Genomic DNA, 27,941 nt, shown 5'->3' with positions numbered 1-27,941 from the left:
GTAAATAGAAAGTGCTCAGGGCCAAAGGAAATTGACAGATACTACAACAGTATTCTTGGAGGCTCAGAGGCTGGAGAGATTACTCCAGGCTGGGTATCACAGAGGGCTTCCTGAGGAGGTGGCATTTGCATATAAATACGTCTCCAAATAGATGTAAGATCTTACATTAACAGAACGTTTTAACAGAAGTTAGATTCTGGTTAATTTTTCAAGAAGCGCTGAGATGCAGACATATGCCCTTGTTCCTCTTTCCTAGACGTGGAAACTGAGACCCAGAGAGGTTGAATAGGTTTCCACAGTCTCGCAGCTACCAAGTGACAGGCCACGATTTGATCTCGGGCCAGTGCGTTAGACTCCAAGTTGCGGGCTCCTGTCCCTTCCCGCGCGTGGGCGGAGCTCGGGGCCGGACTGGACCCGCCGAGGGAGGGGCGGACAGTCCTGACGGGGCGGGGCGGGGCTGGCGGCCTCCCGGGCCTGGCTGAGGCGTTGCGGCCGGGTCCCTCTCCACCTGCCGGGCCGAGCGCACGGGCCATGGGCTGAGCCCCTCTGAGGCCGCCGGGCCGGCCATGGGCGACCGCGAGCCCAACAAGAAGCGGCTGCTGGAGCTGCTGCGGGCGCCGGACACAGGCAACGCGCACTGCGCCGACTGCGGGGCGGCAGGTAAGGGCGCGGCAGCGCGGGCAGCGCGAGACCCCCGACCGGACCCCTGGCCCACGCGACTCCTCCCCTCGGCACCACCGGGTCCCGCCCTCGGCCCCCGCTGGACCCAGACGTGGGACCTGCGGGCCCGGACCCCTCCCACCCACATCGTGAACCTCTCACGCGAGCCCCGAGGGCCTTCTCCGCACCCGGCCCCGGCCCCGGCCCCTCCGAGCCTAGGCTCTGCTCCCCTCGCGGGACCAGACGCGGATCTTCCCACGTGCTTGGAGCCCGACACGAAAGCTGGCAGCCGGGAGCCCTGCCGGTCCCGCTTTCTTCCCTGGCCAGGCACCCGACCACCCGGGTCCGGGCTCTCGGTGTCTGCGCACCCAGGCGCGACCCCAGCCCTCGGACTCAGACATCCCAGCTAGGGCTAGAGGTCGGGCCCAGGCCCCCTACCGTCCTGTGCCCCCTGCCCGCTCCCGGACGCCCCCCGAAGGACTCCCCAGCGCCCCACCCCGCTGACGCCGAGGGCCCCCTGACAGCCTCCCAACCTGCAGCTCCGCGCTGAGCCCCTCGGTGCGTCCCCCGCTCTCTCCTCTCGGTTCCCTCTAAGTCCCGTCACTTCCACGTCGCGCCACCTCAGACTCTCTCCCCGGGCCCTGGACTGCTTCCAGGATCTTCACCCCGGTCGCCGCGCAGCGGCCGGTGGGCTAACCAGAAAGTGCAGGCTGGCCGCTTAGTTCGCCTTAGGTGGGAGAAGGGGCGCCCCGCCTGCCCCAGCGCCCCGATCCCAGCCCTGGTTTTTCGCCGCGCTTTCCGCTCAGCTCCTCTCCTACCTCTCCCCCTGCAGATCCCGACTGGGCCTCTTACAAGCTGGGGATCTTCATCTGTCTCAACTGCTGCGGTGTCCACCGTAACTTCCCTGACATCAGCAGAGTTAAATCCGTGCGACTTGACTTCTGGGACGACAGTATTGTGGAGGTAGAAAGGCATGCCCGTGGAGAGCCGTGGAACTGCGGAGCTGGAGTGGAGCCAATAGGCAGGGGGATCCCGTTCTACAGAGGGGGAAACTGAGACCCAGAGAGGGGCAAATCTAGCTAGAGGAAACACAGCCTATAAGATGGCAGCTTAGACAGAGGCCTTGAGTTCAAATTCTGGCTCCATCATGTGCTTCCTTTTTTTTTCTTTTTTTTTTTTTTTTTTTTGAGATGGAGCCTCGCTCTGTCGCCCAGGCTGGAGTGCAGTGGCCGGATCTCAGCTCACTGCAAGCTCCGCCTCCCGGGTTTACGCCATTCTCCTGCCTCAGCCTCCCGAGTAGCTGGGACTACAAGCGCCCGCCACCTCGCCCGGCTAGTTTTTTATATTTTTTTAGTAGAGACGGGGTTTCACCGGGTGAGCCAGGATGGTCTCGATTTCCTGACCTTGTGATCCGCCCGTCTTGGCCTCCCAGAGTGCTGGGATTACAGGCTTGAGCCACCGCGCCCGGCCCTTTTTTTTTTTTTTGAGACGGAGTCTTGCTGTGTTGTCCAGGCTGGAGTGCAGTGGAGCAATCTTGGCTCCCTGCAACTGCCGCCTCCCGGGTTCAAGTAATTCTCCTGCCTCAGCTTCTCAAACAGCTGGGATTACAGGCGCGTGCCACCACGCCCGGCTAATTTTTTTGTATTTAGTAGAGATGGTGTTTCACCATGTTGGTCATGCTGGTCTCGAACTCCTGACCTCAGGTGATCCACCACTTCGGCCTCCCAAAGTGCAGGGATTACAGGCCTGAGCCACTACTCCTGGCCATCATTTGCTTACCTGTAAACTGGGAGACCCCAAGCTAGGTACTTAGACCTAGCTGTGGACCCTCAGTTTCCACATCTGTATTCAAGGGATACCACCACCATTTCTCTTTTTTTCTTTCTTCCTTTTTTTTTTTTTTTTTTGAGACGGAGTTTCGCTCTTGTCGCCCAGGCTGGAGTGCAATGGCGCAATCTCGGCTCAATGCAACCTCTGCCTCTGGGGTTCAAGCGATTCTCCTGCCTCAGCCTCCTGAGTAGCTGGGATTACAGGCACCCACCACCATGCCCAGCTAATTTTTGTATTAATTTTTAGTAGAGACGGGGGTTTTGCCATGTTGGTCAGGCTGGTCTCGAACTCCTGACCTTGGGTAATCCACACACCTCGGCCTCCCAAAGTGCTGGGATTACAGGCATGAGCCACTGCGCCTGGCCACCACCACCAATTTCACAGCATTGTAGGCTCAGTCCAGACACAAAGAAAGTAGTCAGTTAACAGTTGCTGTTGGACGGGTGTGGTGGCTCATACCTATAATCCCAGCATTTTGGAGGCTGAGGCTGGTTGATGGCTTGAGCCCAGAAGTTCAAGGGCAGCCTGGGCAACATGGTGAAGCCTTGTCTTTACAAAAAATATAAAAATTAGCTGGGTGTGGTGGCATGTGCCTGTCATCCCAGATACTTGGGAGGCTGGGGTGGGAAGATCACCTGAGCCTATGAGGGTGTGGCTGCAATGAGCCAAGATGGCACCACTGCACTCCAGCCTGGGTGAGAGTGAGACCCTGCCTCAAAAAACAAACAAACAAACAAACAAACAAACAAAAAAGTTATGATTAGTGAAGTCTTGCACTGGGGGAAGGGAAATAACCTGATTCGTGGTCTAAAGTCCTCCTCCTTTCCCCCTAGGCAGAAAGAGGACCACTTTGCTCTTCTGCCCTCTGGGGGTGGAAGATACCCTCAGCCTGCATGGGAATTCCATTTTGGTCAGAAAACCTCCAGAGAGCAGGCAGTTTTGCACTGTGCGGGTTGGCTGAGGGTTTCCAGGACTTTTGGGGAAGCAGGCTGACATTTACTGAGTGCCCACTCTGTGCCAGGTACTGTGCTAGACAGCACTGGACTGGAGGCTTTAGTGTGACTTTACTATGTACTGGATCTTGGGAGAGAACAATGAACAAGATAAGGTCCCTGGCCATACAGAGCTTACATTCTAGTGCAGGAGAAAGGCTGGAAACCAGTAAACCAGCACATAAACCTGAAGGATTTTATTTGCACCTTATAACTCCCATATTATATTTTCTTTTTTCTTTCTTTCTTTCTTTTTTTTTTTTGAGATGGAGTTTCACTCTTGTTGCCCAGGCTGGAGTGCAATGGTGCGATCTTGGATCACTGCAACCTCTGCCTCTGGGGTTCAAGTGATTCTTGTGCCTCAGCCTCCTGAGTAGTTAGGATTATAGGCATGCACCACCACGCTTGGCTAATTTTGTATTTTTAGTAGAATTTTTACTAGAGACAGGGTTTCACCCTGTTGGTCAGGCTGGTCTCAAACTCCTGACCTTAGGTGATCTGCCTGCTTTGGCCTCCCAAAGTGCTGGGATTACAGGCGTGAGCCACCGCGCCCAGCATTTTGTTTTGTTTTGTTTTGTTTTTTGAGATGGCGTCTCACTCTGTCACCCAGGCTGGAGTGCAGTGAGTGGCGCAATCTCAGCTCACTGCAATCTCCACCTCCCGGGTTCAAGTGATTCTCCTGCCTCAGCCTCCTGAGTAGCTGGGATTACAGGCGCCTGCCACCATGCCCGGCTAATTTTTTGTATTTTTAGTAGAGATGGGGTTTCACCATGTTGGCCAGGCTGGTCTCGAACTCCTGACCTGAGGTGATCCACCTGCCTCAGCCCCCCAAAGTGCTGGGATTACAGGTGTGAGCCACAGCGCCCAACTCCCTGTTATTTTTTCTCCTCCTCCTTCTCTTCCTCCTCCTCTTTCTTTTTCTTCCTCTTCTTCTTTTCTTTTCTTTCCTTTCTTTTTTCTTTTTTTTTTTTTTTTGAGACGGAGTCTTACTCACTCTGTTGCCCAGGTTGGAGTGCAGTGGTGTGATCTTGGCTCACTGCAACCTCCTCCTCCCAGGTTCAAGCAATTCTTGTGCCTCAGCCTCCCGAATAGCTAGGATTACAGGTGTGCACCACCACACCTGGCTAATTTATTTATTTATTTGAGACAGAGTCTCGGCTTGAGGGCACTGACATGCCTAGGCTTGCGGGCAGTGCCACGGTTTTGGCTCATTGCAACCTCTGCCTCCCGGGTTCAAGCAATTATCCTGCCTCACCCTTCTGTGTCCTGGCCAATGTTTTGTATTTTTTTAGTAGAGACAAGGTTTCACCATGTTGGTCAGGCTAGTCTCAAACCGCTGACCTCAAGTGATCCCCAGCGTTGGCCTCCCACAGTGCTGGGATTACAGGTGTGAGCCACTGTACCTGGCCGTTTTCTTCATTTTTACAGGTGAGATTCTCAGGGTGGCTTATCAAATAAATGGCAGTCAGGATTTGAATCCTGCTCTGTTGGGATCCAAAGCTGGCGATACAGCCTAGCAGCCCCTGCAGAGGAAAAGAGGAGCAATGCTCCTCTCCTGCAAAGGAGATGCCCAAGCCATGTGAATTAAACACCTGGTGTTTCTTCCCACTTCTGCCCTCATACCAGCTATGCCACTGCTGCCAGGGTCACTTTTGGTGCATCAGCCTCTGGGTCTCTTGGGTGCCAAAGGGCCCTACTAATCATCCTGACCTATGCACTCCATGAAGCCAGCACCCACTTCTTCTGTCCTCCAGGTACATTTATCTCCTGTAGACTTTCAGGGCTGCTATGGGTCCTGGCCATCTGTGGAAGTCATGATAGGAAGAATGTGAGCTTTGGAGTCAGGTCTGGGTTCAAATCCCAGTTCTCCACTTATAGCTGTGTTTCCTTAAACAAGTCACTGAACCTGTCTGAACCTCAGTTGACTCATCTGTAAAATGGGTACAGTGATATGAAAACGGCTGAGAGGACCCAGTGAGCTGATGTGTGAGCACTGTGGAATCCTGTGCCCATATGAGGCATGGTTATATCTGCCCGTGATTGTTACAGGCTGGGGCTTCCCGGCAGTATGGATGACCAAGCCCAGTGGGACATCTCCTTCTTGGAGGCAGTTTCTTCTGACTCAGCCTAAGTCAGCGGCCTCATAGTTTCATTTCACGTTTTTTTCAAGGTCTAATATTACCCCAAGTTGCTGTTGTCTTGCAGTTTATGACCCACAATGGGAACCTCCGTGTGAAGGCCAAGTTCGAAGCCAGAGTCCCAGCTTTCTACTACATCCCCCAGGCCAACGACTGCCTGTGAGTGGGTGATTCCTTAGGGACTGGGTAAGGGGGCTGTCCTGGTTCCACCTCCCCCCACTCTCCATCTTTGATGTCTTCATCTGTGGTGGTCTCTTCTATGGGCGTAGTGCGCAGGGAGATGCAGGAAAGCACTGGATACCATCACACAGAGTACATGGGAAGACTGGTATAAGCCTCTTTCTGCCTCTATTGCTTGGGCGTGTCTCTTCCTTTCTCTGGGTCTCAGTTTCCACAGCTCTTAAATGGAGGATTCTTCTCTATGATCTCTATGATTTTTCTCTATGATCTCTGCCTGTGACATTCTTGTAGCTTACAGATGGTGGCTAACTTGATAGAGGGGATAAACACTAGTATCTTACTAGACCAAGTGTGTTTCAGCTACTTTCTTTAGATAAATATATCTAGGGCTGGCCGGGCGTGGTGGCTCACGCCTGTAATCCCAGCACTTTGGGAGGCCGAGGTGGGCAGATCACGAGGTCAGGAGATCGAGACCATCCTGGCTAACACGGTGAAACCCTGTCTCTACTAAAAATACAAAAAAATTTTAGCTGGGTGTGGTGGCAGGCGCCTGTAGTCCCAGCTACTGGGAGGCTGAGGCAGGAGAATGGTGTGAACCCAGGAGGCAGAGCTTGCAGTGAGCCGAGATGGCACCACTGCACTCCAGTCTGGGCAACACAGCGAGACTCTGTCTCAAAAAAAAAAAAAAAAAAAAAAAGAGTGAGAAATATGTCCAGGGCTCTGCCACCTCAGCTCGGGTTGGCTCTGAACAACTTGCCTGAGCTGCAGATCCCTAAATAATAACCATAAAAATAAGAATAATAGCCATGCACAATGGCCAGTGCCTGTAATCCTAGCACTTTGGGAGGCTGAGGTGGAAGGATCGCTTGAAGACAGGAGTTCAATGCCAGCCTGAGCAATATAACAAGACCCTGTCTCTACAAAAAATAAAATAAAATAAACTTAGCCAGGGCATAGTGGCACATGGCTATAGTCTGAGCTACTAAGAAGACTGAGGTAGGGGGACTGCTTGAGCCCAGATTGAGCTAGGATCACATGTGTAACTGCCCTCTAGTGTGAGTGACAGAGTGAGACCTAGCATTAAAAAAAAAAAAATTAGCTACTGGCTGGATGCAGTGGCTCATGCCTGTAGTTCCAGCTACTTGGGAGGCTGAGGCACGAGAATTGTTTGAACCCGGAGGCGGAGGGTGCATTGAGCCAAAATCGCTCCACTGCACTCCAGCCTGGGCAACAGAACGAGACTCTGTCTTAAAAAAAAAAAAAAAAAAAGGCCGGGTGCGGTGGCTCATGCCTGTAATCCCAGCACTTTGGGAGGCCAAGGCGGGCAGATCGCTTGAGGCCAGGAGTTCAAGACCAGCCTGGCCAACATGGTGAAACCCCGTCTCTACTAAAAATAAAAAAATTAACTGGGCGTGGTGGCGTGTGCCTATAGTCCCAGCTACTTGGGAGGCTAAGGCAGGAGAATCGCTTGAATCCGGGAGGTGGAGGTTGCAGTGAGCAGAGATCACTTCACTGCACTCCAGCTTGGGCAACAGAGTGAGACTTTGTCTCAAAAGAAAAAAAAGCTACTAATATTATTGAGCTTTGCTTAAGTACTAGGTCCTATGCAAAATGCTTTTGTGCATGTGTTTGTTTAATTCTCTCAACAACCCTACAAGTACTGCTATTATCCTTATGCTATAGATGAAAAAACCTGAGGTTTGTGGAGGCAGAACTGGTCTAGCCTGTCTGACAGCAGGGTCTGGGTGACTGTGTCATGGCATTGGGAGAATTCAATATAAGAGGGGCACTTTGAAGCAGCAGGAGGGTTCAGGTCCCCTGGAGGTGAGGGTTAGTGTGGCACTGGTACCTAGTGGCCCTGGACCTCTGCAGATCTGACTGCCTGAGCCTGAGACTCCTTCCCAGGGACTTAGACTCGCCACCAGGACTGCTAGACAGGGCCTTGTGTAAATGGGGAGAAGGAATCCCTTTAGGCTGACCCAGCCTCACAGGGGGTATGTCTGGCAAACAGAAAGCAGCTGCATTTCAGCTGCCGAGCCTCAGCAAGGTGCTTTTGGGCAGCACACAGACTATATAACCATACCTAGTGGTCTTGTAATTTCTCAGTGCTTAGACAATTAAGAGCTAGTAACGTACCTGGAGTGGCTGGAGAAGAACAGCTTTCTACTTGGAAGACCTCAGTTTTGTTTCCCAGCTCTACTGTGACCTAGCTGTGAGGATGTGGGCAAGTCAGCAAATCTCTCTGATTGTCAACATCCTCATCTCCGAAATGTAGACAATGATGCCTGCATCATAGCGTAGTTGTAGAGATTACATGAGATAACTTACGTAGAACCTTTCACATGCCACCCGACACACTGGTTTGAATCCATTTCACCGTGTCTGCTTCAGAATGCTACCTGTCCATGGCCAGTTGTGGGGTGTGCTGGCTCAACTTGAGAGGGCCTGTCTCATCTTGGCTCACTGCTGCCACTCTGCCCTTTGCTCCAACCGCTCAGTAAACACCTGCTCTATGCTAGGCTTCCTGCCGGCACTACACAGACATTACTCGCCATGACTCCAGCAGCAGCCCTGCACTTTAACCCTTTTTATCTGAGTACTAATGGCCACCTCCAGGACCAAGATGGGTGGCCCTTGGTCTCCATTCCTTCTCTCAGCTCTGATCTTGTGTCCAGGTTTCCACCCTCATGGTGGGCCAGGTGATTCTCCTCAATGATCTGTGGGCTGTGCACTAGGAAGGACTCTCTCTTTCTTTCCTTCTTTCCTTCTTTCCCTCTTTCCCTCCTTCCCTCTTTCCCTCCTTCCCTCCTTCCCTCCTTCCCTCCTTCCCTCCTTCTTTCTCTCTTTCTCTCTTTCTTTCTTTCTTTTATATAGAGACAAAGTTTCACTCTGTTGCCCAGGCTGGAGTTCAGTGGCACAATCATGGCTCTCTGCAGCCCCGACCTCCTCGGCTCAAGTGCTCCTCCCACCTCAGCCACCCAAGTAGCTGGGACTACAGGTGCATGCCACCACGCCCGGTTAATTTTTGTATTTTTGTGTTTTTATTTTTGTCGAGATGAGGTTTCATCATGTTGCCCAGGCTGGTCTCAAACTCCTGAGCTGAGCTCAAGCCATCTGCCTGCCTTGGCTTCCCAAAGTGCTGGGATTACAGGCGTGAGTTACCATGCCCAGCCTGGACTCTTGATTATAAGTATTAGAAACTTTATTTATTTGTGTATTTATTTATTTTTGAGACAAAGTCGTGCTCTTTCACCCAGGCTGGAGTGCAGTGGCATAGTCTCAGCTTACTGCAACCTCTGCCTTGTGGGTTCAAGCGATTCTCCTGTGTCAGCTTCCCAAGTAGCTGGGATTACAGGCACGTGCCACCACGCCCAGCTAATTTTTGTATTTTTGGTAGAGCCGGAGTTTCACTATGTTGGCCAGGCTGGTCTTGAACTCCTGACTTCAAGTGATCTGCCCGCCTTGGCCTCCCAAAGTGCTGGGATTACAAGTGTGAGCCACTGCGCCTGGCCAGAAACCCAATTTATTTATTTATTTATTTATTTATTTATTTATTTATTTATTTATTTTTGAGACGGAGTCTCGCTCTGTCGCCCAGGCTGGAGTGCAGTGGCCGGATCTCAGCTCACTGCAAGCCCCGCCTCCCGGGTTTACGCCATTCTCCTGCCTCAGCCTCCCGAGTAGCTGGGACTACAGGCACCCGCCACCTTGCCTGGCTAGTTTTTTGTATTTTTTAGTAGAGACGGGGTTTCACCGTGTTAGCCAGGATGGTCTCGATCTCCTGACCTCGTGATCCGCCCGTCTCGGCCTCCCAAAGTGCTGGGATTACAGGCTTGAGCCACCGCGCCCGGCAGAAACCCAATTTAAACCAGCATAAGAAAAAGATGATTTTGTGGGTTCTGGGGATCAGACTACCAGAAGGACAGTGGTGGAGCTGGCCTCAGGAAGGACCGAGTCAGGAGCTCCAACACCTTCAGGTCTCTCACACTCTCTCTGGCTCTCTTTCCTCCTTCTCTCAGCCAGGCTTCCTTCACGCAGCTGGCAGCAAGGCCACAAGCAGGTGCCAGGCTATACCTTCCAGCGTGGCTCTGGAGAAAGCTCCATCAATGTCTCCTTCACTTTTGACCCTCTCGGTCCACACAGCCCAGAGCAGCAAAGAGCTCTGACCTACTAGGTTGGGCCAGATGCCCAGCTCTAGGTCATTCTTGTGGTTATGGGGTAAGGTCATATACACCTTGGAACATTTCCCTGAAAAAGTGAGTGGGAACCAAACAATTAAAATAACTCCACTCTTTGGCCGGGCGCGGTGGCTCACGCCTGTAATCCCAGCACTTTGGGAGGCCAAGGCGGGCGGATCACAAGGTCAGGACATCGAGACCACGGTGAAACCCCGTCTCTACTAAAAATACAAAAAAAAAGTTAGCCGGGCGCCGTGGCAGGCGCCTGTAGTCCCAGCTACTCGGGAGGCTGAGGCAGGAGAATGGCGGGAACCCGGGAGGCGGAGCTTGCAGTGAGCCGAGATAGCGCCACCGCACTCCAGCCTGGTGGACAGAGCGAGACTCCGTCTCAATAAATAAATAAATAATAAATAAATAAATAAATAAATAAAATAACTCCACTCTCGGCTGCATGGTTTTTCTGCAGGACTCATGGATGACAATTTCTGATTGAGGTCACATTAAACACCTACTATGTGCTGAGTAGGTGCTAGGCCCTTTATATACATTTAAACCTCTCAACAACCCTGAGGGCTAAGTGAGTATAACAATAGTGGCCTGTTCCCCAAATTCAGAGGAGTTGGGTAACTTGCTCATGGTCACATGGTGGATAAATGATAGAGTGAGACCAGGTCCCAGGTGGTCGGATCCTAAGATGACTGCTCTGTCCAGTGTAGCCTGCTCAGACTTCATGGGCAGGCACAGGAAGAGGCTCCTGGACTCTCCTGCCTAAGCTCATGAACACGCAGTGGGAACAGGTGGTGTCGATGGTCCAGGGGAGCCAGTATCTGTTTCATTGACCTAGAGAGCTGATACTGGGATTGGAACAGCTCAGTGGTTCTCATATAGGCCACTGGGAGAAATAATTTCCCCAGAGGACATTTGGCAATGCCTGAAGACATTTTTGGGTACCACAGCTGGGGAGGGGTTCTACTAGCATCTAATAGGTAGAGGCCAGAAATGCTGCTAAACATTCTATGGAGCATGGGACAACCCACAGGACAGCACAACAAGGAATTCTCCAACCCCGAATGTTAATAGTACGGAGGCTGACGAATCCTAGGTAGCTGGAGCAGGCAGTGAGGCACTGCTGTGATGTACCCACCCTCAAATGCAAGGTCTTGGAAAAGAATGCATCAGTCCAGGCATGGTGGTAATCCCAGCACTTTGGGAGGCTGAGGCAGAAGGATCGCTTGAGCCCTGGAGTACAAGACCAGCTTAGGCAATATAGGGAGATCCCCATCTCTACAAAAATTTAAAAATTAGCCGGGTGTGGTGGCGCATGCTTGTGGTCCCAGCTACTTAAGAGGTTGAGGTGGGAGGATCACCTGGGTCTAGGAGGTCTAGGCTGCAGTGAGCCATGATCACACCACTGCACTCCAGCCTGGGCAACAGAGTGAAACCCTGTCTCAAAAAAAAAAAAAAAAAAAAAAAAAGAGAATGCATCAAACGCAGCTGACCACAGGCTCTCTCTTTTTAGGGTCTTAAAGGAACAATGGATTCGAGCTAAGTATGAGAGACGGGAATTTATGGCTGACGGGGAAACCATCTCACTCCCAGGTAAAGTTATTTCCATCATCTTTTGAAATCTATGTTTTAATGAGCTCTAGAAAGACAAAGTGCCTAAATATTAGGAGCAGGATCCATCCAAGAGATGCCTGCTGTTCTCACTCTGGCCACAGAGGCCAAGGTGTGGGTTCTTCTGACTTTGAAATAACAACACATCAGCTCATGGGGCTTTATGCTCTGAGTAGCAGAGAAGCATATTTGTCTCAGGTCTTTGCAGCATCACAAGTGTGTACAGACTTTTTTTTTGAGACAGGGTCTTACTCTATTGTCCAGCCTGGAGTGCAGTGGCACGATCACAGCTCACTGCAGCTTCAATCTCCCAGGCTCACATGATCCTCCCACCTCAGCCTCCCAACTAGCTGGGACTACAGGCGCATGCCACCATACCTGGCAAATTTTTGTGGGGTTTTTTTTTTTTTTTTTTTTGGTAGAGATGGGGTTTCACCATGTTGCCCAGGCTGGTCTTGAACTCCTGAACTCAAGTGATCCTCCCACTTTGGCCTCCCAAAGTGCTGAGATTACAGGCGTGAGCCACTGTGCCCAGCCAGACTCTTTTTCTTTTCTTTCTTTCTTTCTTTTTTTTTTTTTGAGATGGAGTCATGCTCTTGTTGCCCAGGGTGGAGTGCAGTGGCATGATCTTAGCTCACTGCAGCCTCTGCCTCCCGGATTCAGATTCTCCTGCCTCAACCTCCTGAGTAGCTGGGATTACAGCATCATGCTTGACTAGTTTTTGTATTTTTAGTAGAGATGGGGTTTCACCATGTTGGCCAGGCTGGTCTTGAACTCCTGACCTCATGATCTGCCCACCTCAGCCTCCCAAAGTTCTGGGATTACAGATATGAGCCACCATGCCCAGTGTCAGACTCTTAATATAAATTGCAGGAAGACTCCTCCACTGGATAAACCAATTAGGAAAAGATGTCCCTGCTCCTGGTGAACTTTGTTCCTAGTGCAGCTCAAGGCTTGGTGAGGAGCATGGGCTTAAATTCAGCCTCTCTTTCGACCATTGTGCAGGGTACAACCTCTTCTGTGGCCTTGGATCTGTGACAGTTTCACCCCTCCTGTCCTGAGTCCAAGTTGACTCTGACCCAGACAGTAAAGTATACAAAACCATTCTTAGAGGGCCAGAGGCAGTGCTCAGCTCCCCTGGCTACCAGGACCACAAATGATTCTATTTATTATGTATTTATTTATTGAGTCAGAGTCTCACTCTATTACCCAGGCTGGAGTGCAGTGGCATGATCTCGGCTCACTGCAACTTCCACATCCCAGGTTCAAGTGATTCTCGTACCTCAGTCTCCCGAGTAGCTGGGAACAGGCACGCAGCACCACACCTGGCTAATTTTTATATTTTTAGGAGAGACAGGGTTTTGCCATGTTGGCCAGGCTGATCTCGAATTCTGACTTCAAATGATCTGTCTGCCTTGGCCTCCCAAAGTGTCAAGATTACAGGCGTGAGCCCTTGCACCCAGCCCATAAATTATTCTTCAAACCAGCAGATGCCTGGAGGGCACTCATTGTTTCTTTCTCTTCTTTTTTTTTTTCCGAGATAGAGTCTCACTCTGTCACCCAGACTAGAGTGCAGTGGCGCAATCTTGACTCACTGCAATCTCCCCCTCCCGGGTTCAAGTGATTCTCCTGCCTCAGTCTCCTGAGTAGCTGGGATTACAGGTATGTGCCACCATGCCCAGCTAATTTTTGTATTTTTAGTAGAGACGGGGTTTCATCATGTTGGTCAGGCTGGTCTTGAACTCCTGACTTCGTGATCCGTCCGCCCCAGCCTCCCAAAGTGCTGGGATTACAGGCATGAGCCACCGCCCGGCCTTATTTCTAAAGTCTCATTAGGTTGATGTCAACAAGAAGTTGGGCAGGACCATATGATTGAGTATGTATTTAGGTGTCTTTCAGAATCAGTCCAGTATCTCAGGACTTTGCCTTCTTAAGGGTCTTCTTATGAGACAGCCTGATACACAGAAGGTCAAGGAAGGAAGGTTTTAGGCAGTGGGAAGTGCCCCTGGAGTGAGAAGACATCACAAAATTGGCCCCAGACAGGATCCTCGTGTACTGCAGCTGAAATAGGGAAGTTTGAGTGGAGATATTTTGGCAGCAGATGGAAGGCTCATTCCACCCTTGAGAACCTCAGAGATTCCTGAGCTGCTTGTGCATCTTAAGGTCACATGTGTTCACTCTTTGTCATCCTTGCTGCTTAAGGTAACCGAGAAGGATTCCTGTGGAAGCGAGGAAGGGACAACTCACAGTTTCTGAGAAGGAGGTTTGTACTTCTGGCAAGAGAAGGCCTCCTGAAGTACTACACAAAAGAAGGGGTAAGATGCCAGACCCACGCGAGCAGGTGCCTTCCTGAGCACTCTCACTCAACTAAGGTCTACATTCTAATCAGTGGTGCCTTTTCTTGTAGATAATCTCAACCCCTGAGAGTTAGGCACAACATTTGGCTACTTTTCCTTGGTTACATAGTAAACCAGCCCACTAAAAACTCACAATTTCTGTCCACCTAGAATCGGCTTAGACAGGTCCGTGTTTAACCCTTTGATGACCACTTGGTCTTGCTTCATTTATTCATTCACTTAAGAAATATTTATTGAGTATCTACTGTGTGCTAGACATTATTCTAGGCACTGAGGATACAGCAGGGAACTAAACAAAACTCTTGTTCTCAGGGAGCTTTCAGTCTAGTGAAAGGAAAGAACTCCATAATCAAAACATCAATATATAATATACCAGGAGGCAATAGTTTTATAAAGTAAAATAGAAGCGGCTGCGCATAGTAGCTCACACCTGTAATCCCAGCACTTTAGGAAGAGGTTGAGGCAGGGGGATTGCTTGAGTTCAGGAGTTTGAGATCAGCCTGGGCAACATGGTGAAACCCCATCTCTACAAAAAATACAAACATTAGCTGGGTCAAGCACATGCACTTTTGTATGGTGGCGCATGCCTGTAGTCCCACCTACTAGGGAGTCTGAGGTGGGAGAATTGCTTGAGCATGGGAGGTCGAGGCTGCATTGAGCTGAGACTGTGCCACTGTACTCTAGCTTGGGTGACAGAGTGAGACCCTGTCTCAAAAAGAAAGAAAGAAAAAAAAAAGTAAAAAAGCAGAGAGTGAGAAGATAGAGAACAATGAGAGTGTGTCAGGGAGTCAGGGAGTGCTGCCGCAGAGTGATCACGGAAGGCCTCTCTGGTGACATTTGAACAGATAACTGAACAAATGTGAGCATTGAGTGACATGGCTATGTGGGGGAAGAGTAGAAGTGGGAGCAACAGTATGTGCAGAAGCCCTGAGCACAGGTATGGTCAAACACCTACACCTTTGTACCGATTTGAGAAAGATGATCCCTGTAAGAGGGTGCAGCCCCTGGGGCCCAGTCTCAAAAATCAGAAGCCTGGTTTGCAGTTACCAGTCAGCTAGGAGCTTTTTACACAGTGCACAAACTACTTAACCATAAGCTGCAGCCCCGGCCCTGAGCTAGAAGTGTGTTTGTTGGGTATAGGGCATCAAGGAGGGCAGAGTAACTTGTGTAGAGTGAGCAAGGAAAAGGGTGGAGGGAGATGAAGTCACATGGTGGAGGGCCTTGTAGGTCACAGCAAGACGGGATTTCTTTTGGTAACAGTTTATTGAGATATAATTCACATACCATATAATTCACCCATTTAAAGTATGCAGTCAGTTGACTTTTAGTATATTCACAGAGTAGTACAACTATCACCACAATTCAGTTAAAAACTTTAAACCCCTTATCCCTTAGCTGTAATCCCCTGCCTCACCCCACCACTAGCCCTAGGCAACCAACAACCTACTTTCTGTCTCTATGGATTTGCCTAATCTGGTTTATTTTATTTTATTTTATTTATTTATTTATTTTTTTAGAGACAGGGTCTTCCTCTGTTGGCCAGGCTGGAGTGCAGTGGTACAATCATAGCTCACTGCAACCTTAAATTATTGGCCTCAAGTTCTCCTCCTGCTCCGGGCTCTCAAAGCACTGGGATTGCAGATGCATACCACTCCACCCAGCTAATTTTTATTTACTTATTTATTTTTGTAGAGATAGGGTTTTGCTTTGTTGCCTAGGCTGTTCTCAAACTCCTGGCTTCAAGCAATCCTCCGCCTCAGCCTCCCAAAGTACTAGGATTATAGGTGTGAGCCGCTGCACCAGGCCCATATCTGTTTTTTTATTATAGCCATCTTCGTTGGTATGAAGTCGTATCTCACTGTGGTTTTGATTGGTGTTTCCCACATGGCAAATGATGTTGAGCATCTTTTTAATGTGCTTATTGGCCATTTGTATATCTTATTTGTAGAAATGTCTATTCAGATCCTTTCCCCATATTGATCGGGCGTGGTGGCTCATGCCTGTAATTCCAGCACTTTTGGAGGCCGAAGTGGGCGGATCACGAGGTCGGGAGATCGAGACTGTCCTAGCCACCACAGATCCTTTCTCCATATTTTAATTAGGTTATTTGCCTTTTTATTATTAAATTGTAATCGTTTTTTTTTTTTTTTTTTTTGAGACAGAGTCTCGCTCTGTCACCCAGGCTGGAGTGCAGTGGCCAGATTTCAGCTCACTGCAAGCTCCACCTCCCAGGTTCACGCCATTCTCCTGCCTCAGCCTCCTAAGTAGCTGGGACTACAGGCGCCCGCCACCTCTCCCGGCTAATTTTTTGTATTTTTTAGTAGGGACGGGGTTTCACCATGTTAGCCAGGATGGTCTCGATCTCCTGACCTCGTGATCCACCCGTCTCAGCCTCCCAAGTGCTGGGATTACAGGCTTGAGCCACCGCGCCCGGCCTGTAATAGTTCTTTTTTTTTTTATTTTATTTTATTTTATTTTATTTTATTTTATTTTATTTTATTTTATTTTTGAGGCGGAGTCTTGCTCTGTCACCCAGGCTGGAGTGCAGTGGCCGGACCTCAGCTCACTGCAAGCTCCGCCTCCCGGGTTTACGCCATTCTCCTGCCTCAGCCTCCCGAGTAGCTGGGACTACAGACGCCCGCCACCTCGCCCGGCTAGTTTTTTTTTTTTTTTTTGTATTTTTTTTTTTTTTTTTTTAGTAGAGACGGGGTTTCACCGTGTTAGCCAGGATGGTCTCGATCTCCTGACCTCGTGATCCACCCGTCTCAGCCTCCCAAAGTGCTGGGATTACAGGCTTGAGCCACCGCGCCCGGCCTGTAATAGTTCTTTATATATTCTAGATGCAAGTCACTTACACGTGTATGATTTGCAAAATTTGGGCTTTTGGATTTTACTGAGTGAGATGGGAAACAATTGGAGGATTTTGAGCTGAGAAGTGATATTATTTGACTTAAGCTTTTGATTGATTAATTGATTGATTTGAGATGGAGTCTCGCTCTGTCGCCTAGTGCAGAGTGCAGTGGCATGATCTCGGCTCACTGCAACCTCTGCCTCCCGGGTTCAAGCAATTCTTTGCCTCAGCCTCTCGAGTAGCTGGGATTACAGGCGCCCGCCACCATGCCCGGCTAGTTTTTGTATTTTTAGTACACAGGGTTCCACCATCTTGGCCAGGCTGGTCTTGAATTCTTGACCTCGTGATCCTCCCGCCTTACCCTCCCAAAGTGCTGGGATTACAGGCGTGAGCCACCATGCCTGGCCTATTTATTTATTTTTTGAGATGGGATTTCACTCTGTCGCTCAGATTGGAGTGCAATGGTGTGATCTCTGCTCACTGTGACCTCCGCCTCCTGGGTTCAAGCGATTCTCCTGCCTCAACCTCCCCAGTAGCTGGGACTACAGGCGTGCACCACCACACCTGGCTAATTTTTGTATTTTTAGTAGAGACAGGGTTTCACCATGTTTACCAGGCTGATTTAGAACTCTGAGCACTTTAGCCTTCACCTTACTCTATTTCCTATACATAGAATTATTATATATTTCCCCTGTTGCTTTTCTAGGCAGACCAGAGTAATGCTAAAAGGTCTGTCTATGGGGAGGAGAAGGGAGGGTGAAGAGAAGTGGGTTAAAGGGTACAAAAAAAAAAAAAAAAAGGATACAAACATATTGTAAGGTGGAAGGAACAAATTTAATATTTGATGCCAGAGTGGGATAACTATACTTAACAAAAATCCTCGCGTGACCAACACCCTAAATATCCTGACTTGATCACTACACATTATATACATGTAGCAAAATTTCACATGTACCCCATAAATTTGCACAAATAATAATAAAAAAATCTGTCCAATGTGGCCACAGTCTAGGACCAAGTGAAAAATGTTAAGGGATGAAGAATCTTTACCTTCCAAGTTAGAGGAAGAATTTTTTCTCAGTCTTCAATGTAAAGCACTGAAGAATGTGACTTTTTCAACATTTTTGCTGAAATGGTACAAAAGGCAGGAAGAGAAAGCGCTACTGCAGTTAGGAAAGGTCACCAAACCCCAGCAGCTGCTGTGAGTTGGCCTCTCGGACAGGGCCTCATCACTGGTTGAAAAAAGTTGATCTGGTTTTCAGTCTTACACCAGTTTAGTCCAGAATAGTCCAAAAATAAGATAGGCTCCCTGTGTTCTTATTTATTTATTTCCCAGAGTGGATATTTTAAAATCATTAAGGTAACTAATTTTAAGGTAAAACTTTTGGATAATACAAAAAAAGAAATGAAGTATAAAGAAAGTGAAACTCAAAAAAAAAAAAAAAAAGCCTGAAGCTCTATACAAAGCACTTAAAAAAGTCCTTGGAGGCCGGGCTCGGTGGCTCACACCTGTAATCCCAGCACTTTGAGAGACTGAGTCAATTGGATCAGTTGAGGTCCAGAGTTCATGAGCAGCCTGGCCAACATGGCGAAACCCTATCTCTACTAAAAATACAAAGCTTTGCTGAGTGTGGTGGTGCATGTCTGTAATCCTAGTTACTGGAGAAGCTGTGGCACAAGAATTGCTTGAACCTGAGAGGCTGGAGGTTGTGGTGAGCTAAGATTGCACCACTGCACTCCAGCCTGGGTGAAAGAGCAAGACTCCATTTAAAAAAAAAAAAAAAAAATTGGCCGGAGGCAGTGGCTCGCACCTGTAATCCCAGCACTTTGGGAGGTCAAGGCGGGCAGATCACGAGGTCAGGAGATCGAGACCATCTTGGCTAACATGGTGAAACCCCGTCACTACTAAAAATACAAAAAATTAGCTGGGCATGGTGGTGGGCACCTGTAGTCCCAGCTATTCTGGAGGCTGAGGCGGGAGAATGACGTGAACCCGGGAGGCAGAGCTTGCAGTGAGTAGAGATCGCACCACTGCACTCCAGCCTGGGTGACAGAGCAAGACTCCGTCTCAAAATAAATAAATAAATAAATAAATAAATAAATAAAAACAATAATAAAAATAAATAAATAAAAATATAAACTTTATTTCTCAACATAAGCTCCATCAAGGTCAAGACACTTTTATAAGTGATGATACCAGCCATTTAGTCCATCCCCAAGCAATTGAGGGTCCTGGAAATTTAACCATGCCAATGCAGTCTTTTTTACATTTTGTTTTTTATGCTGTTGTTTGAGACAGGGTCTTGCTCTTTTACCAAGGCTGGAGTGCAGTGGTACAATTCTAGCTCATGGCAGCCTCAACCTCCCAGGCTCAAGCGATCCTTCCAACTCAGCCTCCTGAGTAGCTGGGATTTCAGGCACACACCACCATGCCTGGCTAATTTTTGTATTTTTTGGCAGAGACAGGGTTTTGTCATGTTGCCCAGGTTAGTCTTGAACTCCTGAACTCAAGCAATCTATCAGCCTTAGCCTCCCGAAGTGCTAGGATAACAGACATGAGCCACCACGCCTGGCCTTTTTTTTTTTTTTACACTATTAACTGAAGAAAGGTGGGTACCCTTTACAGATTTTTTTTTTTTTTTTTTTTTGAGATGAGGTCTCGCTTCATTACCCAGGCTGGAGTACAGTGGCACAATCTTGGCTCACTGCAACCTTTGCCTCCCAGGTTCAAGTCATTGTCCTGCCTCAGCCTCCCCAGCAGCTGGGATTATAGGCATCCGCCACCACGCTGGGCTAATTTTTGTATTTTTAGTAGAGACGGGGTTTCACCATGTTGGCCAGGCTGGACTCGAACTCCTGACCTCAAGTGATTCACCCACCTCGGCCTCCCAGAGTGCTAGGATTACAGGCATGAGCCACCACACTTGGTCGCCTTTACAGATTTTTTAAGACTAGAAAACGAAAAAAAGTTAGAAGAAGCCGAATTTGGACGGTAAAATGGATGCATAATGACTTCCCATTGAAACTCTCACAAAATTGCCCTCGTTTGATGAGAGAAATGTAGCTGAAGCATTGTCATGGGGGAGAAGGACTCTGGTGAAGCTTTCTCAAATGCTTTTCTGCTGAAGCTTTGGCTAACTTTCTCAAAACACTCTCATAATGAGCAGATGTTATTGTTCTTTGGCCCTCTAGAAAGTCAACAAGCAAAATGCCTTGAGCATCCCCCAGAAAACTGTTGCCATGGCCTTTGTTCTTGACTGGTCTGCTTTTGCTATGACAGGACCACTTCCACCTCTCGGTAACCATTCTTTGATTGTGCTTTGTCTGCAGGATCATACTGGTAAAGCCATTTTTCATCTCCTGTTACAATCTTCAAAGAAATGCCTCAGGATCTTGATCTCACTTGTTTAAAATTTCCATTGAAAACTCTGCTCTTGTCTGCATCTGATCTGGGTGCAATGGCATTGGCACCCATTGAGTGGAAAGTTTGTCCAACTTTAATTTTTCAGTCAGATTTGTGTGAGCTGCACCAATTGAGATATCTGTGGTGTTAGCTATTGTTTGTGCTGTTAATTTTTGCTTATCTTCAATTAGGGCATGCGCAAGATGATTTTTTTCCTTGCAAATTGATGTAGATGGTGTGCTGCTGCAGGTGCCATCTTCCACATCATCTTGTCCCTCCTTAACAAGTTATCCATTTGTAAACTGCTAATTTATTTGGGGATTTGTCCCCATAAACTTTTCTGAAAGCATCAGTGATTTCACCATTCTTCCATCTAAGCTTCACCGTAAATGTTGACGTTTCTTCTCGCTTCAATTTTAGCAGAATTCACATTGTTCTGAGAGGGACTGTTTTCAAGTTGATGTCATACTCTTCTTTTTTTTTTTTTTTATTATACTTTAAGTTCTAGGATACATGTGCATAACGTGCAGGTTTGTTACATATGTATACTTATGCCATGTGGGTGTGCTGCACCCATCAACTCGTCAGCACCCATCAATTCATCATTTATATCATGTATAACTCCCCAATGCAATCCCTCCCTCCTACCCCCTCCCCATGATAGGCCCCAGTATGTGATGTTCCCCTTCCCGAGTCCAAGTGATCTCATTGTTCAGTTCCCACCTATGAGTGAGAACATGCGGTGTTTGGTTTTCTGTTCTTGTGATAGTTTGCTAAGAATGATCATTTCCAGCTGCATCCATGTCCCTACAAAGGACGCAAACTCATCCTTTTTTATGGCTGCATAGTATTCCATGGTGTATATGTGCCACAATTTCTTAATCCAGTCTGTCACAGATGGACATATGTCATACTCTTCTTAGTGCCTCAAACGAAATCCCATTCAGACATGTTATAACAAGTTAGTATGAGTTTATTTTGGTGCAAAACAATTTGAAATTCATGCATAGTTTTTTTTATACTATGTGTTTTCCATAAACTTTTCTAAGTCCCCTTGTATAAGAGTATTATATGATCTCATTTATATGAAATTTTAGAACAGGCAAAACTATACTGATAGAAGACAAGTAAGTGGTTATCTGGTGTTGGAATGGGGTAGAGATTCTGCGAAGGGGAATGAGTGAACTATTTTGGAGTGATATTTAGGATGATTAATAATGTTTTATATCTTGATTGTTATGGTGGATACATGGGTATATACATTTGTCAAAAATCAAACTATATTCTTTTTTTTTTTCCCAGACGGAGTCTTGCTCTGTCACCAGGCTAGAGTGCAGTGGAACAATCTTGGCTCACTGCAACCTCTGCCTTCCGGGTTCAAGGATTCTCCTTCCTCAGCCTCACTAGTAGCTGGGACTACAGGCATGTACCACCACGCCCAGCGAATTTTTGTATTTTTAGTAGAGACAGAGTTTCACCCTGTTGGCCAGGATGGTCTCCATCTCTTAACCTCGTGATTCACCCACCTCAGCCTCCCAAAGTGCTGGGATAACAGGTGTGAGCCACTGTGCCTGGCTCAAACTATACTCTTTCTTTTTTTTTTTCTGAGACAGAGTCTCGCTCTGTCGCCCAGGCTGGAGTGCAGTGGTGTGATCTCGGCTCACTGCAAGCTCCGCCTCCCGGGTTCACGCCATTCTCCTGCCCCAGCCTCCCGAGTGGCTGGGACTACAGGTGCCCTCCACCATGCCCAGCTAATTTTTTGTATTTTTAGTAGAGACGGGGTTTCACCGTGTTAGCCGGGTTGGTCTCGATCTACTGACCTCGTGATCCACCCACCTTGGCCTCCCAAAGTCCTGGGATTCAAACTATACTCTTAATATGAGTACAGTTTATTGTTTCTAAACTACACCTCAATAAATGTTGATTAAGTGAAAATTAATAATGAGATACAATTCCATACCCATCATATTGGCAAAAATTTTGTAATCTGGTAGTGTCAAGTGTTGGTGAGTAAATGGGGAAAGGGGAACGATTCTATTTCATTGATGGAAGCAAATATTGGTATAATCACTGTTGAACCATTCAGCAGAATAATTTGTCAGTCTCTAGTAAGTGAAGATGTATATAACTGTAATCTAGCAATTCCATTTCTAAGCATACACTGTGAGGCCGGGCGCGGTGGCTCAAGCCTGTAATCCCAGCACTTTGGGAGGCCGAGATGGGCGGATCACGAGGTCAGGAGATCGAGACCATCCTGGCTAACACGGTGAAACCCCGTCTCTACTAAAAAATACAAAAAAAAAAACTAGCCGGGCGACGTGGCGGCGCCTGTAGTCCCAGCTACCCGGGAGGCTGAGACAGGAGAATGGCGTAAACCCGGGAGGCGGAGCTTGCAGTGAGCTGAGATCCGGCCACAGCACTCCAGCCTGGGTGACAGAGCGAGACTCCGTCTCAAAAAAAAAAAAAAAAAAGCATACACTGTGACCCACAGATACACTCACATATGTGTACCAGGGCACAAACTGACTGCAACATTACTTATGATAGCAAAAAATCAGGAACAATCTCAATATATCTATTAACAGAAGATAGATTGATAACTTTTGGTATAGTCATTTATAAGAGAAAACTAGACTGGTGTATCTCAGCATGGGTAGACCTCAAAAATATAATGTTGAAAGCAAAAAACAACCTCATTAAAATGGGCAAAAGATGTGTATAGACACTTCTCCCAAGAAGACATACACGTGACCAAAAAGCAAATGAAAAAATGTTCAACATCACTAATCAGAGAAATGTAAGTCAAAACCACACTGAGATACCGTCTATACCAGTCAGAATGGCTATTATCAGAAAGTGAAAAAGTAACAGATCCTGGTGAGGTTGTGGAGAAAAGGAAATGTTTACACAGTTGTGGCAGAGATGTAAATTAGTTCAGCCACTGTGGAAAGCAGTTTGGAGATTTCTCAAAGAACTTAAAACAGAACTAACATTTGACCCAGCAATCCCATTACTGGGTATATACCCAAAGCAATAGAAATAATTGTACTATAGGCCAGATGCGGTGGCTTACGCCTGTAATCCTAGCAATTTGGGAGGCAGAGGCCAGTGGATCACCTGAGGTCGGGAGTTCGAGATCAGCCTGACCAACATGGAGAAACCCTGTCTCTACTAAAAATACAAAATTAGCCAGGCATGGTGGCACATCTCTGTAATCTCAGTGACTTGGGAGGCTGAGGCAGGAGAATCGCTTGAACCTGGGAGGTGGAGGTTGCAGTGAGCCAAGATCGCTCCATTGTACTCCAGCCTGGGCAACAACAGTGAAACTCCATCTCAAAAAAAAAAAGAAAGAAAGAAAGAAATAAAAGAAAAAAGAGATAATTCTACTATAAAGACACATGTACACATATGCTCATCAAAGCACTATTTACAATAACAAAAACATGGAATCAGCCTAGGTGCCCATCAATGGTGGACTGGATAATGGAAATGTGGTACATAGAATACTACACAACCATAAAAAAGAACGAGATTGGCCGGGCACGGTGGGTCATGCCTGTAATCCCAGCATTTGGGAGGCTGAGGCAGGTAGATCACGAGGTCAGGAGTTCGAGACCAGCCTGATCAACATGGTCAAACCCCATCTCTACTAAAAATACAAAAATTAGCCAGGCGTGGTGATGCACGCCTATAATCCCAGCTACTCAGGAGGCTGAGGCAGGAGAATGGTTAGAATCTGGGAGGTGGAGGTTGCAATGAGCCGAGATCACGCCTTTGCACTTCAACCTGGGCAACAGAGCAAGACTCTATCTCAAAAATAAATAAATAAAAAGAATGAGATTGGTTAGGGGTGATGGCTCATGCCTGTAATGCCAGCACTTTGGGAGGCTGAGGTGGGCAGATCACCTGAGATCGGGAGTTTGAGACCATCCTGGCTAACATAGTGAAACCTCATTTCTACTAAAAATACAAAAAATTAGCTGGGTGTGGTGGCACGTGTCTGTAATCCCAGCTACTTGGGAGGCTGAGGCAGGAGAATCCCTTGAACCTGGGAGACGGAGGTTGCAGTGAGCAAGATCACACCACTGCACTCCAGCCTGGGCAACAAGAGTGAAACAAAACAAAGATAAAAACAAAGAAAAGAAGGAGATCATGTTCTTTGCAGCAACATGGATTGATCTGGAGAATATTATCTTAAGTAACTAACAAAGGAACAGAAAACCAAATGTTCTAACTTATAAATGGAAGCTAAACATTGAGTACCCACGGACACAAAGGGAACGATAGGCCGGGCGCAGTGGCTCATACCTATGATTCTAGCACTTTGGTAGGCCAAGGCGGGTGGATCACCTGAGGTCAGGAGTTCATGAGCAGTCTGGCCAACATAGCGAAAACCCGTCTGGGCATGGTGGCAGGCGCCTGCAGTCCAGCGACTCCGGAGACTGAGGCAAGAGGGTGGTTTGAATCTGGGAGGTGGAGGTTGCAGTGAGCTGAGATTGTGCCACTGCACTCTAGCCACCACACCTGGCTAATTTTATATTTTTAGTAGAGACAGGGTTTTACCAAGTTGGCCAGGCTGGTCTCGAACTCCTGACCTCGTGATCCGCCCGCCTTGGTCTCCCAAAGTACTGGGATTACAAGCGTGAGCCACCGTGTCAGGCCAGTATCTGTGAATTTTGATATGAGAGCAAGAACATTTAAAACCCATATGTTTACAAATTGATGTTTGTTTGCATGAAGGCCTTGGTGAAAGTTGAACAAAAGTCACCCTGTGGACTGTCAGCATCTTTCTCTCTCTCTCTCTTTCAGGGTAAAAGCCCCAAAGCTGTCATCAGCATTAAGGACTTGAATGCCACCTTCCAGACAGAGAAGATAGGGCACCCCCATGGGCTGCAGATCACCTACAGGAGAGATGGCCACATCAGGAACCTGTTTGTGTATCATGAAACTGGGAAGGTGAGACGACTGGAGTTGCCACCTCCACCTCCAGCTCGCACCCCAGGACTCGGCAGGTGCAGCTCACCACCTCCCCTGCTTACTGGTGCTGTGTTCAGCTGCCTCTTGAGATTCTCTGCTACCATTTGCCTTAATCTATCGTCACTTCCCAGTCTGAGACAAAGATATGAGGAGAGCAGGATGAGATCAGGGAGAGGAACCTGGCAAGTACCAGGCGGCAGTGCGCCCCGGGACGCTGCTTCTCAACGTGTGATCCTGGCCCAACAGCATTGGCATCACCCAGGAGCTTGTTAAAAATAGTCTCAAGGCTGAGCATGGTAGCTTTTGCCTGTGATCCCAGAACTTTGGGAGGCCAAGGCAGGTGGGTCACTTGAACCCAGGAGTTTGAGACCAGCCTCAGCTGGTGGGGAGGGGGCTGTAATCCCAGCACTTTGGGAGGCTGAGGTGGGCGGATCATGAGGTCAGGAGATTGAGACCATCCTGGCTAACACGGTGAAACCCTGTCTCTACTAAAAATACAAAAAAATTAGCTGAGCATGGGGGCGGGCGCCTGTAGTCCCAGCTACTCGGGAGGCTGAGGCAGGAGAATGGCATGAACCCGGGAGATGGAGCTTGCAGTGAGCTGAGATGGCACCACTGCACTCCAGCCTGGGTGACAGAGCAAGACTCTGTCTCAAAAAAAAAAAAGAAAAAAGAAAAAGAAACTGCATTTTAACAGGATCCCAGGTGAGTCTTGTGCACATTTAAGTTTGAGAAGCACTATTTTTTTTTCCTTTGGAGACAGAACTCCCTCTATTGCCCAGGCTGGAGTACAGCGGCGCGATTTCAACTCACTGCAACCTCTACCTTCAGGGTTCAAGCGATCCTCCTGCCTCAGCCTCCTGAGTAGCTGAGATCACACCCAGCTAATTTTTTTTTTTTTTTTTTTTTGTATTTTTAGTAGACACAGGGTTTCACCATGTTGGCCGGGCTGGTCTTGAATTCCTGACCTCAAGTGATCTGCCCACCTCGGCCTCCCAAAGTGCTGGAATTACAGGGGTGAGCCACTGAGAAGCACTATTTAATAGTCCAGGAAATCAGCCCAGTCAGAGATGAGCAGGCCAATATAAGAGAATAAGCTGGGTCAGGTCCTGAGCAGGGTCTCAGGACTAGGCAGGGGACAGAGATGCTAAGTGGGGGTGGATGAAGGTGGGTGCTGACATTTTGTGACCATCTATTAACTCCCCTGGGCACTGCTTTCGGTGATTGCTGTCCATCATTTCTTAATCCTCAAAATAAGCCCCACATTACTGAGTCATGGACATGTTAGTAACTTGCTCGGGTTCACAACCAATGGTTCCTGAGCCCTGCACCCACTTTACCCGCCATGTGTCTCTGCTGTAGGGAGGACCCTTGGCAGCAGGAGCCAGGAACCAGATGCAGGGACTAGACCTTCCCAAGGTCTAGTCCTTCACCATGTTGGTCAGGCTGGTCAGGCTGGTGGCTCACGCCTGTAATCCCAGCACTTTGGGAGGCCGAGGCGGGAGGATCACGAGGTCAGGAGATCGAGACCATCCTAGCATCCGAGACCCTAGCACCACGGCCCTAGCCCCGTCTCCATGCCAATCACTGCCACAAGGACTTTTACTGAGGCACCCAAGGTCTCTGGCACTTAGGATACCCAGCTCTCTCCTATCTGCCCAGTATGGTGCATCTGACAACCTGGGTCTGGCCGTTCTTCTCTTTTGCTTGATGCCCCAGCCTGTCTGTTAGATGGGCATAAATGAGGACTCCAGATTCCTGTCTGCAGGAGTCAGGGGGTGATTTAAAAGCTAAGTGGACAGGCATAAGGGGTGGGGAGGGGGGCTGTGGCAAACAGGAAAACCCGCATGGAGGATTGAAACAAACAAAACTTCAGGAGCCAAACAAACAGGTATGCAGGTTGGACTTGGCACCAGGATCACCAGATTGTGACTGGAGAGACCTTCCAATGTGAAGGCCTAGGCGTGTCTTTTCTGGGCTGGCCCCATTCCCTTAGTGCCTGAGACCTAAGAAGGTTCTTTTTTTTTTTTTTTTTTTTTTTGAGAAGGAGTCTTGCTCTGTCGCCCAGACTGGAGTGCAGTGGCACAATCTCAGCTCACTGCAACCTCTGCCTCCCAGGTTCAAGCAATTCTCCAGCCTCAGCCTCTTGAGTAGCTGGGATTACAGGCACGCACCACCATACCTGGCTAATTTTGTATTTTTAGTAGAGATGTGGTTTCACCATGTTGGTCAGGCTGGTCTCAAACTCCTGACCTCAGGTGATCCACCAGCCTCAGCCTCCCAGACTGCTGGGATTACAGACATGAGTCACCACACCTGGCCAGAGGGTCCTTAATGAACTCCAGGACAAGAGAGCACAGACCCCCGGAATCCTAGGCCTGTGTGCTTCACCTATGAGAGAGAAAGGGAAATGGTTTCATTCCTTTGAAACCATATTCAAATGACTTTCTCAATCATCATATTATATCAAAGTCACAAACTACCACTATTTGAACAAGCCTTTTAGTCTTCCAATTCCAAATTCCTGGGAGAAGGAATCTGATAAGCCCAGTCCAGCCTCTGTATTGGTCCAGGCCTGGTCCAGTTGCTGTGGTTAAGCAGGGGCAGGATCACAGCAGTAAATGGGGCTGCAACTGGGGTTGGGTGAAGATAGGTGGGGTAGTTCTCGCAGAAGCAGGGCTTAGGCTGAGCAAGCACTGAAAATCTATCTATTACAATACCAAAACTAACCTGTGAGAGAAGTAGAATGTTTTACATA

The 27,941-nt window shown here is 48.3% G+C and overlaps 1 protein-coding gene across 7 annotated transcripts in view; it reads left to right on the top strand.

Annotated features, from left to right (window-relative positions):
* Positions 1-292: 292 nt before the first annotated feature.
* ADAP2 (ArfGAP with dual PH domains 2) overlaps positions 293-27,941 on the top strand; it is a 38,354-nt gene continuing 10,705 nt past the window's right edge. For 5 of the 7 annotated variants that reach the window (XM_033184266.1, XM_033184265.1, XM_033184262.1 and 2 more), the window contains exons 1-6: positions 293-660; positions 1,493-1,623; positions 5,688-5,779; positions 11,498-11,577; positions 13,798-13,910; positions 25,016-25,162. In XM_033184266.1, coding sequence (XP_033040157.1) covers positions 567-660; positions 1,493-1,623; positions 5,688-5,779; positions 11,498-11,577; positions 13,798-13,910; positions 25,016-25,162 — 657 coding nt within the window. In that variant the 5' untranslated portion in view covers positions 293-566. Of the gene's footprint in view, positions 661-1,492; positions 1,624-5,108; positions 5,237-5,652; positions 5,780-11,497; positions 11,578-13,797; positions 13,911-25,015; positions 25,163-27,941 lie in introns of those variants that run through there. The other 2 variants (XM_033184267.1, XM_033184268.1) reach the window with 2 other exon arrangements.

This window comes from Trachypithecus francoisi, unplaced genomic scaffold (genome assembly GCF_009764315.1).
Source record: "Trachypithecus francoisi isolate TF-2019V2 unplaced genomic scaffold, Tfra_2.0 Lachesis_group20, whole genome shotgun sequence".
In the NCBI taxonomy this organism is placed as follows: domain Eukaryota; kingdom Metazoa; phylum Chordata; class Mammalia; order Primates; family Cercopithecidae; genus Trachypithecus; species Trachypithecus francoisi.
This window is presented reverse-complemented; position numbering and strand designations above follow the sequence as displayed.